This window comes from Typopeltis vanoorti, chromosome 25 (genome assembly GCF_054136105.1).
Source record: "Typopeltis vanoorti isolate ZY-2024b chromosome 25, IOZ_Tvanoo_1.0, whole genome shotgun sequence".
Taxonomy (NCBI): Eukaryota; Metazoa; Arthropoda; class Arachnida; order Uropygi; family Thelyphonidae; genus Typopeltis; species Typopeltis vanoorti.
The window spans coordinates 28,043,442-28,063,931 of NC_143573.1; the positions used below are offsets into that span (position 1 = coordinate 28,043,442).

Consider the following 20,490-nt stretch of genomic DNA (forward strand, 5'->3'; position numbering starts at 1 on the left):
AGAGATATAATCAATAGGTCACAGGTGTATTGATGAATTATTATCACGCATCCACCATTGGCTGGCAAAATGGCTAATTGCTTTGTCTGTTTTGTGGGATGAAAAAAAATCTGACTTTCCAGTGGGAAAAGATTTTGAAAGTACTACTTTTCCATTTAAAAAAAAACATCCAAAACATTGCATTTGTATAATCAACATATAATTCAACAAAAACAATCACTACAACACAACCATGAGTCATATCTTCCATATTATGAGCAGTACCGATCATTTAATATACTGTAACATACAAGTATAAGAACAAATATAACAATTCTGAATGATCGAAGTATTGTTTATTGTTTTCTCAGTATTTCAACAGACCACTTTCTGTATTGATTAATGTAGTACATCTTTGTGGCATGCTGGAAATTATTGCATTTCTCTTTTTTGTTCTTGTGCCTTCTTTTCTATTGCTGTATTCAAATACCAGCAACACTCAAAAGGATCTTGATATTAGGCCAGTAGCATTTGATGTTTTCTCTTCCCCACCTGTGTGCAGACATTCTTTTACATGAGGAGGAGGATATTGGCATAAATGTAACATCAACCGTGCTTTTAGTTAACAATTAATGGAGGCGAGAGTGAAGAACAATACTTACCTTTTGAACTCAGTGACATGATGTAGTCAGTCATCCTGAAATACAGTTTTCAAATGTACTGCAGCTGTTTAATTATAGACGACAATAACCTTTTCAGGATGTCAATACAGCCATCAGCTTTGAGTGCTCCTTGCAAAAAATGCAGCTGGCCAATCCCTTTACTTGAAGTGGAACAAAAATCATGTGAAAAGCAAGAAATTTGACTGTACTCTTCAAACAATCTTGGTGTCAAGCCTCATAGGTTTAGATCTAACACATTGAATTCATCTGAGCTATGTTGCGAGGGGAAAAAAATGCTGGGTTTATTTTTGTTAATAGCTCATGGTGAATATCCCTCTTCATAAAGATCAAGCACAATACTATTTATATACAGCTAATTGTGACCACATACAACAAGTCTATGATCACATCTTCACATACTTAAATTATGCTAAGAGTTTATACAGTAAATGAAATATTAGAGGTCTTATGCAATCAACTATTACTGTACAGCAATCATGGTAGCAGCAGTGAGGTATTATTTGCTTTTTGTTATGAATACAATTCTATTTCTGTGTGTGTTACTCTTATTTGTTCTCCTACTCATGCACCTGTGATTATTTATGGTATAATTATCACTGAAATATAATGTGGTAGCATTACATTTCAGTGCACATTTGATGTAAAGGCCCTTAGTATCACCCCCTCCCCAACAAGTATAGTATTACTTTTTACTTCATTTGCTCTCTGAGGATGTCTGAAAACAGATGAAATATAAAACTCATTAACAACATCATTTCTTTACTTGTATAAAGCCATTCAATTCATTTTTTTTACTAATGTCCATAACACATGGTTCTTTAAAGTTAATATTACAAATTCAGTTAATAATCCAATTATATTACATAATTCATTACAATTTTCAATATAACAATACACTTTAAAGAAACTCTACGTGACAAAATATGAACAGCTCTGTTTCAAAAAAGTCTTCCAGATTAGTATTGCACTTTCAATGGTGAAAGATCCAGATAATATACTAGAGTGACAGCAAAAATATACAATTTCTGTTATCAGACACATGAATGATGTGTGTGAACTAAGAGATTTTCATGAATCCTGAATCATAACTGAATGTACAGAATTTGTGCATGTGAATATCTCAAGTGGTTATTTCCAAGTTTACTTTATAACTACTAATAATAAAATATGTTAAGCAATTAATTATAAGCTTATATTTAACTTCCAAAATTATATTTAAGTAAATGTAATACCATAAGGAAATATTAAATGTACTTATAAGTGGCAATTCTCTCTTTTGTCACTTGGGCAATGTAACTTTTGGGAATATAAAACAACATCAGGAACTGGTTTCTAGTTCATTTAACTTCGATGTTTGTGAATTTGTCTAGTATTCTCGAGAACTGAGTCCATAAACTAGATTGAAAGCAATAGAAAGAACCAAACAGAAGATCAGGATGTGTGTGTAATAAGCTGCACACAGGTATGACCTTATTAGCCTGACATGCTGAAACTTTGATAACATTGAAGATTATGGCCTCTTATCAAAAGCAATGTCCTTATTTAGCCTGAGAATGGTGGAGGAGGCTAGTTAAACAGTAGAGCTTAAATCAAATTTTAAACCAGTTCCTAATATGCTGTTTTTATTTTTAAAAGTTGCTTCATATTAACTGCAACAAGATTGGAACCATAGGAACCAGAATGGAAAATACCAACTAAAAAAAATAGAACAAATAGAAGCCGCTGACTTAGAAGCAAACAAGAGCATAAGCCCAAACTATCAAAACATCTCTAATGAAATTAAGGAAATGAACACTGGTTTCATTCATGTTGCTGTCTTCAAAAAATTTCCAATATATACTAAAAACTCATATGATCTTGCAGAACAAATCTGACAATTAGTAACAACTGAATTTGACAATTAGTGGCTGAAGATTACTAAGCCAATGGGAGAGGAAAAAAAAAAAAAAGAACAAGAATAAAAAAAAAGAAAAATATGTCTCCCTTGTATTTCTTCAATTTAAAGTTAAAAATGAATGTTAAATATAAAAGATGGGAAACTTATGATCTTATTCATGTGAAATTCATTCATTAAATATATTTCTAAGATAAACTTTTTTTTAAAAAAAATAATAAATTACTAAATAAAATAGATTTTAAAATTTATATTTACACGATTACAAAACTTTTTCTATCCATAGTATTTAATTTTTTTTTTTTTTTTGTTCCTTCAGAAATATATTTAATGCAATTAAAGTGAGACCTCTGTTTATCATCACTAAGATCCACAGCATCAATTACGAAGAACTAACCTCCTCAACTGAAGGTGGCAATGCAAGCCTGTTGTGTGTCACTCTAGTTGTAGTTGTTTCTGTATAGGTAGACTTAGTTAATACTTCAGTAACTTTGCCCAGAGTCTTCGGTGGCGGAGGGAGGTCTGGACCAATAGGTGTGTATGGTTCAGGCTGCTGTACAGTAACAGTCACTAAAGGTCCTTTTGGTTTACTGTTTGCGTTCGTTGACACAGGCTGAACAAAAGCAGGTTCTAATGTGGGCTTAACACAATTTTGCGTCTGTATTTCACATGAATGCACAGATCCAGATGGGTCTGGTGACACTGTATAAGAATGACTATGGACACTGGGATTTTGTGAAGGTGAAATATTATTTGACGAACCTGTTGGCGTTGATGTCATATCTGGTTTAAAAGTTGAAAATGGGCTTGTGTGTACTGCTTGTCTGCATTGCGGCTGATGAGATGAAACCGTCACATAGTTATATGGTATCCCTGATGATGTCACTGTTGTAGCAGATGTAGTTGACGTTGTGACACAAGATGTAATAGGTGGATGACCACAATTTAAAGATGGTATGGTAACAGATGATGCAAAAGGTTCACTTCTAAGACCAGGTAATTTAGTATAAATAGAATAAGTTGGCTTTTTTTCTATTACACCAGGAGACAATTCTGGTTTCTTGTAACTACCGACATATGAAGGCCTGTTAGCCATGTATGAGCTTGATGAATAAATGTTCGTATATGGACGTGGGAGACCAATTATCAATGGTGATTTTCCATGCTGACTACTACTACTATGTTCTTCATCTGTGATCTGTAAATAATAATTATAAAAATCACAGAATATATTCATCTAACTTAATAAAACTATATATAATACAAAACACTAGTCAATTTTATATGTCTATAATGTATCAAATTTCACACCTCATTTAGAAACAGCATATATTATTATTACATATATTATTATCAGAGCATTAGCAAAGCTCTGATATTGTAATTACTGGTCCTAAGCTTGGTATATTAAAGATTAAAAACAATAGGATAAATTCAAGCTCAACATCTAGAAGAAAATCAAACCCCAATGTCAGAAGAACTGAAGATAATAACTATCAATACAGAGGTACCTCGCAATTCAACACTAATCCGTCACCAAACTAATGGCGAATTGCAGGACAATATTTCCCATATAAGTCTATGGAAAATAGATTAATTCTTGTCAGACCCCTATCCCACTCCCACTAAAGGAAGAGTGGGAGAGAAATACACCATATGATTTACTTTACATATTTTACTACTGCATAACACACTAAATTACAAAATATGCTATTGTATACACAATACATCTATTGAGCCTTAGATGTTGGAAGTGAGTCTTCTTTATCCTGTTCTACCTCTTCTCATCTCCTCTGTGCTTGAACAGGGATGAGGAACTGATCAAGGGTGGACTGTCTCTCTCTCTTTTTCAAGATGGTTTTGAAATGATGCATGATGGTGTTGTTGAACAAGTCTGTCATTCTACTCACATCAGCAGTGTTGGAGCACCATTGCAAACAAATAGCCTGCACCTTCTCTCAGTGGAATAAAACTTCTTTAATGGCAGCTGTTGGCATAGGCCTTTTTTCCCCTGCCATCCTCTTCTTCAAGTGAAATTCCTCTTTTTCTCTCTCCTTTGTTTGCTGAGTGCTCTGAGTTCTTCCACGATCAGTTTGTCATCATGATCCTCCACAAGCTCTTCTACATCAGCCTCATCAACCTCTTCTGTGTCGAGATTCTCTGCCATCGAAATGTCTCTCGCATGGCTGTAGCTGCTTCTGATTCTCCAGCTGCCTAGTCTGCACTGTTGTCATCCTGAGAAAAATTAGGAACAAGTTTCTTCCACGATGCATGAAGGGTTCTCTGTGTCACTCTATCCCAGGCAGTTTTAATAAAGGAGATGGTATGGAGAATGTTGAACTCGGTCTTCCAGAAGTCTTGTCAGAAGAGTGAGTCACGTCGAAAAGCCATGAGGCTTTGTTCTCATACAGAGCCTTGTGTGAGAACATCCTTGGTGTAAAGTTTTTTAAAACATGCAATCACTTCTTGATCCATGGGTTGGGTCAGTGATGTCATGTTTGGAGGAAAGAACTGGACTTTGATGAAGTCAAAGTAAATTTCAAGAATGTCCTCTAAGTCTTGAGGGTGGGCACTAGCATTGTCAGGGATCAGCAGTGCTTTCAAAGGCAAATTGTTATCAGTGAGGAACTTCTTCATGCTCGGGGAAAAAACCTCAAAAATTCAATCTTTGAAAACTTGCTGGTCTACCCAGGCTTTTGCATTAGATTTCCACATCACTGGCAGTTTGGACGTAATGATTTTCTTCCCAAAGCACTGAGGATTTTCTGAGTGGTAGAGAAATTGCTTTAGTTTAAAGTCTCCGCTTGCATTTGTTGCCAATTACAAGGTAAGTAAGCCTATCTTTCATAGGCTTATGTCCTGGGAGCTTTACTTCCTCTTGAGTGATGTAAGTTCGATTCGGCAAGCGCTTCCAAAATAACCCAGTTTCATTCCCGTTAAAAATTTGCTGTAACAGGTAGCCTTCCTTCCCGATTAAATCTTCAAATTTTTTCACAAATTTTTCTGCAGTCTCTTTATCTGCACTAGTAGCTTCCCCCTGTCTGAGAACACTATGGATGCCTGTTCTACCTTGGAATCTGTGAAACCAGCCTTGACTTACTTTGAATTCCTTAGTTTGTTCTGCATTCATCCTGGAGTTTTCTTCTGCAATTCATCAAAAATTAACCTAGCCTTCTCACACATCATTGCCTGAGTTACTGCATCTCCCTTCATCTGTCTTTCTCTAATCCAAGTGATAAGCAGTTTTTCCATCCCTTCACTGATTGAAGATCTATTCTTGTCAGAAATCTTCATTGCACCAGCAGACACCCTAGCATCCATAATCTTCTCTCTCTCTCTCTCTGTTGCCAAAAAGTTGCCACAGTTGACCCAGGAACGCCATATGTGTGCTTCTTTCCTGAATTATTCCTCTGTTCACTTCTCTTTGGACCCATTCTTAAATTTCACTCAAAAAAATAATAATAACTGCAGATGCACAAAATTTTTACTTTCTGAAAAATGCAGAATTGAAAATTAGCACAAACAACACAAGCAAACACCAATGCAGCCCAACAAGAAATGACAAATAACAAATGACATTGCACAATTCCATGCACATGCATGTGCCGGACTGTGAAATCCAACTGTCGAATTGCGAGGCACTACTGTATAAGGATTATTAATGGAAAGGAATAAAGCTTACATAAGAACTGAAAAGGAACCACATGACATAACTGACATTGTTGAAACAAAGACAAAAAACAGGTGAGATCTTGCTAAAAGTATAGAATGTTATATTCAGAAATAATGATCAAAGAAAGGTAGGATTAGTGATAGCATTTAACATCAAACATGAAAATAAAGTGACTGGAAGATAGTTTCAAGTAGAGTTATTGTGGGCAAACTTCAAAATAGAGAAATGTACGATGAAACTTATTTGTGCCCATGTTCCCACAAGAAGTTCTCCTAAGAAAGAAGTGGAGGTATTTTTCAGTCATTAGACCAGGCAGCTGACAAAGAAAATGGAAAAAGTGGTCCTTGTTGGAGATCTAAACAGTAGAGTAAGAAATTAATCCCACTAGGCATATAGGAACATTTTGTGAAAATTTGGAATAAAGGGCAAGCTAACAATTACATACATAAGTATCATTAGCTATCTGCTTGATTTTAGCTCAGGATATGGACTAGTCATATGTATGAAAAATCAAGTCAAATTAGGATTGAAAGTGGAAAGCACTATGAAGTTTAGTTGCTTACTGTTTCATATTACAGCAAGATAGTAATGGAAATGTGCCATATTTCTGTGAAATAATCATAATTATCAATAAAAATAATTCCCCCACCTTTGTAAATTAGCAATCAACTTATAAAGGGACAGATGTACAATAAACCGCAGTTTGAATGATAATTGACTAATATGGTCCAATATCAGAAGTTACTGTTACTCACCTTTCTAGCATCTGATCACATATTTCATGAAATATTTTTGCTCTGATAGGTACCAATTTCAGAATTTTTCTGCACTCACAACTAAATATGAGGTAGATGAAAGCTATCCTCTAGTTTTCAAAATGTGCTAGTAAGCATATCAGGCATTCATGAAATAGTATTAGATGTAATGGAACAGTGAGATTACTTGCTTATTAACGGCCAGCAATGGTTATATAGTATTATAAAAGATTAAAAAATATAGATGAAGAAAACATGAAGTTTAAGTAGGTAAAAATTAATTTAAGTAGTCAAATCTTTCCACTTGGTAATACTATAAATTAAAGATGCCAAGAAATTATATTCTTGGCGTAATCCTTTATCCAAGTGTAAGCAAAGTTTGCACGCGAAGTAACTTCACAACCGGGAAACTCATATATAGGCTAATAACTTCACGTCACTTGCTTTAGTATCCCATAATGCAAACACATATCCTAATAAACATGTATAATGCTATGCACTGATGGTTGTATATTGGATCACTACCCAGACAGGTTTACATTTATTGAGGTCTCATCAATGGGAGCCAGACTCGGAAATGATACCAAAGTTGAAGTAATGCAGAAGTCATATTTTCATATACAAATAGGCAAAAGGTATTTTAATAATAAGGTGTCACGCCTTTCAGCTATAATTACAACCAAACCACCTGTCAGCATTCCCCAAGTCTATGGCAACAGTATGCAGTCCAACAGTTATACAAATAGCTGATACTCACCATAGAAACTCAGAATGGCATTTTTCCTATAACTTTGTTATAATGAGTGAATTTCTTATAGATGCATTTGTTATAGTGATAACTCTCTCTCTCTCTGTGTGTGTGTGTGCATGCATGTGTATGTGTGTTGCAGTAGACAATTCCTAATGTCCATAGTAATAAAATATTTGTGCACTTTCTTTTTAATGCATTTTGCAAGGGACCTGCAATGATGCCTGGACAAAGATGAACAAGCTTTGCCTTTAACAAACTTTGTAGAACACTGTTTATATCTATTAGGTAAGTCCGATTTTTAATTGGATTTATAATTTTTATATGTAAAAGCAGTCCATCATATGACATGATGGACTGCCCTCTCATGGAGGCATAAGTGAGAGGCATAAGCTCTCCATGCGAGAGAGCAGTCCAAAGCATACTGGTCTCAGAAGTCAAAAGGCTTAATTTGCTTTCACAAATACAATCTTAGTTATCACCTAATATATATATAGTTCTTTCAAAGGCATAACTGAGGAAGCCTTGTATTATTAATTATTCATTAACTGTTATTTAAATTAAGGGGTGTTTAAGAGTCAAAGCTGTATGACTGAGAAGAAAACTCCACACAGCCTTTAAAGGAATGCAGAGAACTGACCAGGGCTTCTGACCTAATGTCCAATCCCCACCTTCTTGTGGTGCACCCTGTTGGGTATCTACCTGGATACTGAACGAACGAGGATGGGCTGGCAATTTAGAATTTAGCCGACCAAATTGTATTCTTATTGGTTAAACCAAAATACAGAGGAATATAAAAAGAAAAATAAAACTGAATGTGAGAATTACAGAGGTATTTCCCTACTGAGTGTTCCTGGCAAGATCTATGCAAGTATACTTGAGAAACGGTTGAGAAGAATTGTGGAAGAAAAGCTTGGTGAAGAACAAGCTGGATTCAGGCCAAATAGGTTCTGTCAGGATCCGATCTTCACTTTACCACAAACAGTTGAGAAATCATGGGAATATAACAAAGATCTGTATTTATGTTTTGTAGTGGAAAGGCATATGACAAGGTGCCAAGAGAGAAACTATTCAATATGACAAAAAAAAAAAATATCTCATCTATTCCTGCAGTACTACGAGGCAGCTATTTTTCTTTGCATGCAATTAAAAGTCAACGAACAATAAAAATACCCATGTTAATCTTAAGGACAATATGATCGTGGATATCATCTGTAAAGTAAAGTAAAGTAAAGTATAAAATACGACATCTTGGCTATTCAAGTATCTTTCTGGAGCAATTTCTCAACAATGAACAGATTACAATGAGATATGCCTGTTTGTGATGAAACAGCCATTGCTCTACAGAATACTGTAGAATTTGTTTGTTTCATCACAAACAGGCATATCTCATTGTAATCTGTTCAATGTTGAGAAATTGCTCCAGAAAGATACTTGAATAGCCAAGATGCCGTATTTTATACTTTTGTCTAATTACTTTACAGATGTTATCCACGATAATATTGTCCTATAAGCATATATATTCCACGTTTGCAATGCATTTTCAGCATTATAGTTACTACGCTTCATTTCAAATAAACAATTACATTTAAACTGTGGACCTCAGTGTCAATCTTTGAAGAAGACATTGATTGATTCAGCTAGGGAGGTATGTGGTGAAGTTGTCTGCAGGGATAGAAAAATAAGAACACCATGGTGGACATAAGAAGCTAAAGAAGCAGTCCAGGAAAAGAAAAAAAGCAAACAAAAAGTTACTAGCAAATAGGTCATAACAGAATACAGAGAAAAATGTAAGAGAACTAAGCTATGTGTAAAAGAAGCTAAACAAAAGTCATAGGATGACATTGGTAGAGTATGGAAAATAAATATTGGCAAAATGTTCTGGAGGCTATTGAAGATGCTTAGAAATGGAGGAAAGAGTACTTAGAAAAAGGACTGTAAAAGGAATTAAAAATAATAAAGGTGACATGAAAACTGACGATAAGGACCTAGAGTAATTACTTTGAAAGACTGTTAAACAAACCAAGCAATGACGGAACATACTAAAAACATTTCAAGAGGAATTGCAAAGAGCAGTACATATCAATACTTAAGGTAGAAAAAGTCATCAAAAACTTGAAATGTGAAAAGGCAGCCAGAGTAGATGATATTCAACCAGAAATGCTTAATTGTGGAGATATAAAAGTTTCCTACACTGAATAATTCAGAACTCCCAATGATTGGAGTAGAGTGCTCATAGCACCTATCTACAAAAAAAGGGAATAAAGCTGAATGTGAGAATTACAGAGGAATTTCTCTACCTAAAAGGTAAGATTTATGCAAGCATACTTAAAAATAGGTTGAGAAAGATTGTGGAAGAGAAACTTGGAGAAGAACAAGCTGAGTTCAGGCCCAATAGTGGGTTGTTTGATCAGATTTTTACTTTAAGACAAATAGTTAAGAAATTGTGGGAATATGACAAGGATATGTACTTAAGTTTGCAGATCTGAAAAAGGCAAACCACAAGGTGCCCAGAGAAAAGCTTTTCAAAACAACAATTATATGGGGTAAATTGAATAATTATACAGAGCAATACATAGCCAATATTTACATTGTCAGTCAGCAGTTAAAATTAAAGGAAATATAGGAAAATGGTTTGATGTAAAATTTTACATCAAATAAGACAAGAATGCACATTATCTCCACTCTTATTCATAATCTATATAGATCTCATGATGAAAGAAAGTGAAATAAGACTTGATATTAGAATTAGATGTCAAAATCTTAGCTCTTTGCTTTGTGCAAATGTGCTCCTAAACACTTCTAGTGTAAGTCTACAGGATTTGCTAACTAAATTGAATAGCTAATGAATTTGGCATGAAAATCAGCAATAAAAAGACCAAAACTGTGAAAATAGGCAGGAGCATAGAAAACTTAAGCTGCATTCTGAATGAAGATCCTATAAAGCAAGTAAAATATTACAGGTATTTAGGCACAGTGCTTAGTGAAGATGGTAGGTGAAATCTAGAAATAGACAACAGAATAAGCAAACCTGGTGGGTAGTCAGCTAAATAAATTTATATGGAATAAGCAAGAAATTAGCCAAAACACCAACTATGTTTTGGCTAATTTCTTGCTTATTCCATATAAATTTATTTAGCTGACTACCCACCAGGTTTGCTTATTCTGTTGTCTATTTCTAGATTTCACCTACCATCTTCACTAAGCACTGTGCCTAAATACCTGTAATATTTTACTTGCTTTATAGGATCTTCATTCAGAATGCAGCTTAAGTTTTCTATGCTCCTGCCTATTTTCACAGTTTTGGTCTTTTTACAGTGTTCAAACAAGTTTTAAGTGATGAATCTGAGAGTTGGTTAGAAATAAAATACTCGATGAGTTCTGAGGAAAATCAGGAGAGTGAACTGATCGCATCAACAGCAGAATCATATTAAAAATGAAGATATTAGAAAAGAACTAGACATTTTTGGCATTCAAGAACATGTCAGCAGAGCTAATCTAAAGTGGTATGGCCCCTTAAGTAGAATGGGTGTGAGGAAAGGTTAGCAAAACAAGTGTTTGATGCCAAAATGGCAGGAAAGAGATCCAGAGGAAGACCAAAGTCTAGGTGGATTGATACAGTAAGAAGTGCCTTAGAAGCATAAAATGTTAGATATGACAATATTGCAGTGATCACAAGCAATTGGAAGGAAAATTGTTGCTAGGAGATTAATAATAATGTAAACTTAATCATGTAGTGCTGTCACATAGTAACCTGAACACCCCTTGAGGGGGGGGGGGGGGGTACATATCGGGAAATCGATGATCAATTACATAACTGATTGCAGAAACATAACCATGCTTTACATCGTAAGCTTTGAAACAACACATAGCAACTAACTCTTGCTAGCTAATGTGTGACATCTACTTATCACATCAGAGGCATTTTCACATTATACAGCATCATTAAGTTTCACCACTATGGTCCTTAAGTATCGCTGTGTTATATCTAAAAGCTAACAAGTACAAATTCTATGGCACACCAACTTTAAGGTTTTACACACAAATATACACAAATCTATATTGACATTAGGATCTTACCTGTTCCCTCTGTACAACCAAACGAACAAACCTATCTAATCTGCTTAGTATTGCTACAGCATCTTCATGCCTAGCTTCTGTCATATCTCTGCCATTAACTGATAATATTTTATCACCTTCTTTCAATTTTCCATCTTTTGCTGCTGCTCCTAGTTCTGATATTTCTGCAATATAAATGCCCTGTGGAAACATGAAGAATAGAAGTCTATTCATGGGTCTTGTACACATGTTAGAAATGAAAATGTACCAAAGATTATTTTGATGGAAGGTTCATTTACAATTTACTGCAAACATGCAAATACCATTAATTACATAAGACATATGAATAAAATGATAAACTTTCATGGTTAATAATAGAAAATAGAACATAACAGAAATATAGTGGTAGCTTATGTTATCCTTATCTTACAAGGTGACTTTTCACAAATAGGACACATGTGCACACACACACACATTGCTTGAAAAGAAGTCAACAGACACCACAGTATGAGGAACAAACAGCCATGGTGGCCACCAAAAGCTGCAATGGCTGCAGCAATTCTATACGTTCCACAAGCATACAATAGCAATCAATGGGAATTTTGGACCATTCTTCCTATAAATTAAAAATTAACATCTTCCTGTATGCATGTAATGAAATCCTGGACTGTTGTGAGGCAAACATCCCTTAACCTCACACAATGCACTAGATCATCTCACAGATGCTGTTCAATAGGGTTGAGATCAGGGTTCTGTGGTGGTGGTCAGTCAAGTGTGGTGACATTCATGCTCACAAACCATGCAGTTACAGCAGCAATAGTCAGTTTTGTAGAATAGCCACACACACACACAATGTCAACTTCCTATAATGTAATGATAATTCTATAAATGCAGATAAGTTCAGTGCAAACCATCCACTTAAAAAAAATAATAGCCACGAATCAGGAAGCATTGCATTGTCCAGAATGTTCAAATTCCTCTCAGAGTTCCATGTTCATGACACCGCAACAGACATCCAAACCAGGAAAAACTATGAAAAACAGAACCATACCATCACACCGCTACCTCTGAATTTCATAGTTGGGATTACGTACTCTGGTAAGAGATGTTCACCAGACATCTGCCACACGTGTCCATCTGCTCGGCATAAAGTGTAATGTGATTCATTGCTTCATAACTCAGTTTTGCAAGCTTCTACGTCCCACTATACATGCACTTTGTACCACTGAAGACGATGCTGCGTGTTTTTTCAAATATGTCAGAGCTTACATACTGCAGTCCTATCATGGAAATCCATGTTGTGAGCCTTGACTGCCACATTCGGTGAGTGAAGTGGGTCATCTACTGCAGGTAGCACTTGTAGTTGATCACCAACAATTTCATATCAGTATTTGACCATTGACTTGGGACCATCATATTCCTCAAATTTATACTAGCTACAAACGCATGACTCGTTACACGACATGGCATAGTGCAACCTGCCATGGGTGTCCTTTGACCTTCTTTCCAAGCAGTGTAAGTGCGCGTGCACATGCGTACACACACATTATGCCAACTTCCTATAATGTAATGATAAGTCTGTATAAATGCAGATAAGTTCAGTGCAAACCATCCAATTAAAAAAAATTGAAAGCTACTAAATGAAATGTTAGACAAATTTATATTATTAATTTGCTAAAGCTAGTTTTAGATTGTTTACTGCAATGTTGAAAAAGTCATTTTTGGATAAGAAAATTTAAATAAACAACTATCGTTGACCTGAATGATAGCAGACATCTAGAATTTGGGACTATTTCTTCTTCACTGAAGCAGCATAAGAGAACCTAAAAGAATAGGAGACAGGCAGGAGGATGGCTGTTCATTTGAAGCAATCTGGTGTGAGATTAAGATCAGTAAGACAAAATATATAGTTGGTTGTTGCTATAAGCCAGGGAGTTCCACAGATGATCTGGAAGACATGCATTGCCAAATTAGTACACTGAGTACAGGTCAAGTGATTATTATGGGGGGACTTCAACTATGGAGATATAGACTGAAAGGAAGAAAGATCACATGGCAGAAAGGAAACAGAATTTATACACCTGCTGAGAGATAATTACTTAAGGTGGCATGTCATGGATGGGACTAGGGATGGGGAGTATTGGATCCGGTCACAGGATCAGAAGAGCTATCCATAACCATAACCAAGGTGACAACATTGCCTCCAATTGGTGAAAGTGATCATGCGGTCTTGACTTGGGATCTTGAATTGTAAAAACGAGGAATATTCTATCACGAAGGAATATTTGTAGAACTACAAGGTAGGTGATTATGACATGCTTAGGAAGAAGCTTAAATCTGTACCATGGAATAAAACACTGCAGGGTAAGGATGTTAGCAGTGCATGGGATATAGTTAAGGGTCATCTAGAGGAAGCAGCATACCTAGGGTAAGGAGGGTTAATCAGGTATGAGTTAGATGGATGAGTACTATCATTAAGCACAAGCTACAGAAGAAGAAAATGCTGTCGAAGGTATATAAAGAGAAAGATGACCAGCATGGCAAGAAAGGAAAAATCCGATTATGAGAAGAATTTAGCCAAGCTGGCCAAAGGAAATTCCAAAGAGTTCTTTCATTGTGTGGCAAGTAAGAGGAAGAATGACTATGGAAGATTATCCTTAATGAGTGATGATGGTCACGAGGTGATGGAAGCAGATAAAATAGTTGAATTACTGAGTGACCACTTTGCAAGCATATATCTTCCTAGTGAAGTTACTGCTTTAACCTATGTGACAGACACTAATGCAGGAACAGAGCTGAAGGAATTGGAGATTCTTACAATATTGCAGAATCTCAATGTAAATACATTCATGGGATTAGATGGAATATCAGCTAGGGATCTGCAAGAATGTGCAACAGAATTGGCAATGTCTTTGACTAAACTGTTTAATTTCAGTCTCAGCTCTGGGAGAGTTCCAAGGGAGTGGAAAGTGGGCAAAATTATTTCTTTGCATAGGGGAGGTTCTAAACTAAAGTAGCAGAGACCAATCAGTATCTCAGACAGTACTAAAAGTACTAGAAAAATTGGCAAAAAAGAGAATTCAAGAATGGGTAGATAAAAATATGATATTGTATGGGTCAGCATGACTCTGTGAAGGATTGGTCATACCTTAGTAATTTACCAACTTTTTGTAACTGTAAATATTTGGTACCTTAAATAGTATGAGAAGTTTTCTTTTTTGGATTTATTAGTGAACCATAATTCTTCATAATTATATACAATCGTCGACAAGTTTCACCAGCTAAGTCAGTCTGGCTTCTTCAGGACAATAAATGGGTAAACTTACATTAAATGCTAAAAAAGAAGAATGGATAACAACAGTTAAATTAATTAAAATTGATTGTCTCCTGTCTGGACTCCAGATAGGAGAATATCTCAACAGAAATCAAGGCATGATACTAAAAGACATTTGGAAAAGTTTAATAAATTCACTATGCTTAGCAGAACTCAACTTTGCAAAAAACTATAAAACGTGTTCAACAAACAATGACTAAGACTTCATGCTCCATGCTCTTGTTTTCACGCATCATTTTAATTTTAATTAATTTAACTGTTGTTATCCATTCTTCTTTTTTAGCATTTAACATAAGTTTACCCATTTATTGTCCTGAAGAAGCCAGACAGACTTAGCTGGCAAAACTTGCCGACAGTTCACTAATAAATCCAAAAAAGAAAACTTCTCATATTACTAACTTTTTATAATAGAGTAACAGCTGAGTTGGATAAAGGAAATGGTTACACGGTGATTTTTCTGGATTTTGCAAAGGCATTTGACAGAATACCACATGGAACATTGTTATGCAAATTAAACACTAGTTAAATGGATAAGAGGGTGGCTGTTGGACAGATATCAAAAAGTGGTATATGGAGGGGCAGAATTAAGGCAAAAACAGATGACTAGTGGTGTGTCACAAGGTTCAGTGCTGGGACCACTGCTGTTTAATTTGTACATAAATGATATAGGAAATAACTTGAAAGGAAATATTCAGTTGTTTGCTGATGATGTGAAATTAGATAGAGTAATAGTTAATCAAGCTGACGTGGAGAGCTTGCAGACGATTTGAATAGGCTGTCAGTATGGGCAAAAGTTAATGGGTGTCAATTTAATGTCAAGAAATGTAAAGTTATGCACTTTGGGATGAATAGATTATAAGCCATTTATCACATTGATGGCACTGTCCTCCAGGAAAAAGGCTAGTAAAGAAACATTAACAAGTAGAGATAAGGAAGTTGTAATTGCTCTTTATAAGGCCTTGATATGCCCACATCTGGATTACTGTGCAAGTCTCCTGGATTTCTTGAGGATGTGGAAGCAGTAGAGAGGATTCAGAGGCGAGTGACCAAGAATGTGAGTGGCCTGTGCCCTATGAAGATAGATTGAAGGTGTGTGGATTACAGAAGTTGGTTGATAGGAGAAAAAGAGAGGATATGATAGAAACATTTAAGTTGCTTAAAGAGTTTTATAGGATAGATGCAGGGGAAATGTTTCAACATTCAGCTAGAAGGACCAGAACAAGGGGTCATCCCTGAAAGCTGAATAAAGGTGTGGTCAGCAGGGGTGTGAGGACTAGATTTTTTTTTTTGCTTGGAGAGTATTTGCCACAGTCAGTTATGAGTAATTTTTCTGTTATTAATGGGTTCAAGGAGGGGTATGATAGATTGTGTGGATAGATTGGGTCTCCCACGATGAGTCTTCAGACTCCATGCCAGTGCCCATATATAATAATAATAATAAGACAATGATTTAGAACAAGTAGGCATTTCAGATTGCACCAATTATGCTAGACTCTAATCAGAACTACATAATAGCCATCTAATCCTAAACATTTTTTCAAACTAGTACAATGAAGTAGTTATATCGTCAATCTATATTAATTCAAGCTGATCTCTAATAGCTGTATTATATTACATTCTCTAAAACGATTTTGATGACTCCCATTAAGTATTAAATGAACTTTCTCTTCCATGACAAAAATAAGCATACTAGTTGTTTAGAATTCAGTATTATATAATTCATTAATTTATGTATTTATATAAGCACAATGAATTATATTTATTGTAAAATAAATATTGTAAAAATATATATATTTAGGGCCTCCCTCAATAAGTCTAAGGAGTCGTTGGAGTTGCCTGTAATAATAATAATAATATTTATATCTGGTGCAAATTATATTTGCACCAGATTTTATAATTCATATTTATATTTGCTCCAAATTATTACTAACAATAATTATATATGCTCCAAAGTATTAATAATAATTATATATGCTCCAAAGATCTGCAACACTGAAATAACTATAGTCTTTATTCACCACTAAACATGAAGATAATCTTCTTGAATGACATGCAATTGCAAGTAGAAAAATGGGCAAACATGAAAATTGAATTGGAAAATTACTCATCTGTGCCTATTGTCCCAGCGAAGATTTTGACTCATCCAAGAATACAGCTGACAAAAAAATTGGTCTTTGTTGAAGGATTTTAAAACAGAAGAGTGGAAAATGACTCAACACAGAAATGTGCAGAAAACATTTTTCAATTTTTAAATAATATTCTTACTATTTAAAGTAGACACAGCTACCCTACAAGAAACTCACCATATCCTACAAGGAAATATTACCATTCCTGGTTGCATTCTTCTCACTGATAAACCTGATGAAAGACAAAAAAAATTAGATCTGTCCTTGTCTCCAGCTTTATTCAACCTGTACACAAGTGATATTCCTCCAACAGCTAGTCAGAAGTTCATTTATGTTGATGACATTGCTGCCAAGACAATACCTTCCAAAGCCTTGAGGAAACACTAAGCAAAGATCTGAGCTCACTACAAAATTACTTTGAACGTTGGAAACTACGAAAAGTTCAGAAAAAGGTCTGAAAAGTTCTCAGCCTCATAGATGGCAACACTATCGGCAAGATTTTGTTTTCTGAGTTGGTACATCTGTCATAAGCATCCATTTGAAATTGCAAGTCATTCTATCAAGAAGTTTTTTCATGCAGCTGTTTGAAGCAAAAGTGTTGTCATTTCAAGGGTGAAATGAATAAAATGGAGTATAGTGTGGTTATAAAATTCTTTGTAAAAGAAGGTTTAACGCCAAAAGAAACTCATTCGAAGTTCACAAAATTTTATGGGCACTCTTCTACTTCGTTTTTGACAATTAAGAAATGGGCTGCCGAGTTTGAACATGGAAGTATCAGCCTTGAAAATGATTCACGTGAATGATGTCCAAAAAGTGTATCACCAAAAATCATTGAACAAGTGCACGATGTGGTATTGGATGACTGGCAAGTAAAAGTGCATGAAATTTCTGAGATTACAGGCATTTCAAAAGAACGCGTAGGATATATTTTGCATGAAGAATTACAAATGAAAAAGCTTTGTGCAAGATGGGTGTCGTTCTTGCTCACAGCAGATCAAAAACACACTCGCATGAAAATTTCTGAACAGTGCTTGGAGCGTTTTAACAAGAATAAAACAGATTTTGTGCATCGATTTATTACTATGGATGAGACTTGGATTCACCATTACATTCACCAGAATCTAAACAGCAGTCAAAACAGTGGACAGAAACTGGTTGTTCGGCACCAAAGAAGACAAAGTCAGTTCCATCAGCAGAAAAGGTCATGGCATCGGGGTTTTGGGATGCTAAAAGGCATTTTGTTTATTAATTATCTTGAAAAGGGCAAAACAATAACCGGGAATATTATTCCGATCTTTTAACCAGACTAGACGAAAAAATTCATGAGAAAAGATCTGGTTTGCAGAAGAAAAAAATCATCTTTCATCAGGACAATACACCCATCCACAAAAGTGTTTTGGCAATGGGAAAATTAAGGGATCTGCACTATGAATTGTTGGAATATCCACCCTATTTCCCAGATTTGGCTCCCTCTGACTTCTATTTCTTCCCAAAACTAAAACTCTTCCTTGCTGGTCAGCGTTTTTCTTTGAATCAAGAGATGATTGCAGCTGTAGAGGGGTATTTTGCAGATCTTACTGAGAACCACTACAGGGACAGTATAATGGTGCTGCAGCATTGCTGATAAATGTATTAGTCTTAAGGGAGATTATGTTGAAAAATAAAAATAATTTTGAAATTATAAATTTGTTTTTTCATTATTAAGAACTTTTGAGACCACCCTCGTATCTCTTAATCCAGGAAAAACTGTTGTCTTTGCTTTCCACCTAAATAACTATGAGGCTCATAGAAAACTAAAAATAAACTTCTGCAACAGGACTCTAATCCATGAAAGTAACATTTGTTACTGTGGTGTCACACTTGACCATAGCCTAACTTACCAAAACATTGGGGGGGGGGGGGATGTTAAAGATATCTGCCAGGAACATCATAAACAAGCTGATGAGCACAACTTGGGGTTGTAATGCTTCAACTCAGAACAACTGTCTTGGATTAAGTCTTCCCTGCTGCAGAGTATTAATCACCAGTTTGGACAAAAAAATGGATCTTTGTTGAAGGATCTAAACAGTTGATTGGAAAATGAATACTAAACATAGAAATGTGCAGAAAAATTGTAAATTTTTAAATAATATTCTTGCCGAAGTCACCACATGACTTTCGGGATCTCTGTTACCTTACGATCTACTCCTCTCCCATGGTTAAATGTTCTTTCCAACATTACTCCTCCATATTTCAGAAGAGATGAGGCTAACATCAAAGAAATAAAGAAAATCAGAAATAATACATATCTTCCTATTCATCAAGATATCTCTTCACCTCCAGTACACTACCTTACTTCCAGATCTCCCATATTGCCTGTAGAATTACCAGATGACAGTTCCCAGGACTGGTAGAGAAGACTTTGCAATGAACTACAAACAAGTACCTGATCACAAACCCAACTATCAAAAGGATTCAATCTACCTTGCCACCTCTGGAGTCAGCTAAAACAGATTTAGGACTGGACAAGGTTGCTGTGCCCACTTATTACATCTGTAGGGAATTTCAGAGTCACCCTTTCGCAAGTATGATACTGTGCATCATATCGATGTCTGTGTGTTGAGGCTTAAGTGCTGTGAAGAATTAAATGTTGGAGGTTTAATGGAATATTATTAGCACTGAGAAAGGATTAAAATTAATTTTAATACTTCCAATATTTCGTCTCCGTCACAGACACATCTTCAGGGATTACAAAAAAAAACTTTTTGTAACAACACACACACACAAAATAATACAATAGTGAGTGAAACTAAAGTCCTATCTAGGTGGTGCGGCCTCTATGGGCATTTGCAGGTGGTCTAGGATGTAAAGAGGGATCTCTGATAATTAATGTTTCCCAAATTTTGGGAAGTTTAATGCAACTTAATTTGTTTAAATTCGGTTGATTCCTGAGTGCAGATGCAGATTCAAAGAAAAGCCTTTCTTTTTTGAATTTACTATGGTGGAGCATTGTGGTTTTTTCCAGGAGATCCTGTGGGTTGTATCCAAAACATGGTCTGCAAGGTCAGATTGACAATAATCGTGATTGTAGGTGTATGACTTGTGTTCTTCTAACTGGATGGTTGCTGATCTACCTGTCTGTCTGAAGTAGTCAGTTTACAGGCACAAGGTACTTTATATACTCCAGGAATTGAGAGAGGAGGGAGCTGGTCTTTGGTGGAACGGATAAGGGTAGCAAGTTTACGGTGGCACTTAAAAGC

The 20,490-nt window shown here is 35.5% G+C and overlaps 1 protein-coding gene across 1 annotated transcript in view; it reads right to left on the reverse strand.

Moving 5' to 3' along the window:
• Positions 1-20,490, reverse strand: part of LOC150092621 (protein lap4-like) — a 737,075-nt gene that overhangs the window by 358,812 nt on the left and 357,773 nt on the right. The window contains exons 22-23 of the mRNA XM_090414245.1: positions 11,813-11,992; positions 2,954-3,754 (exon numbers count right to left, since the gene is read on the reverse strand). Of these exons, the coding sequence (XP_090270371.1) occupies positions 2,954-3,754; positions 11,813-11,992 (981 nt within the window). The remainder of the gene's footprint in view (positions 1-2,953; positions 3,755-11,812; positions 11,993-20,490) is intronic.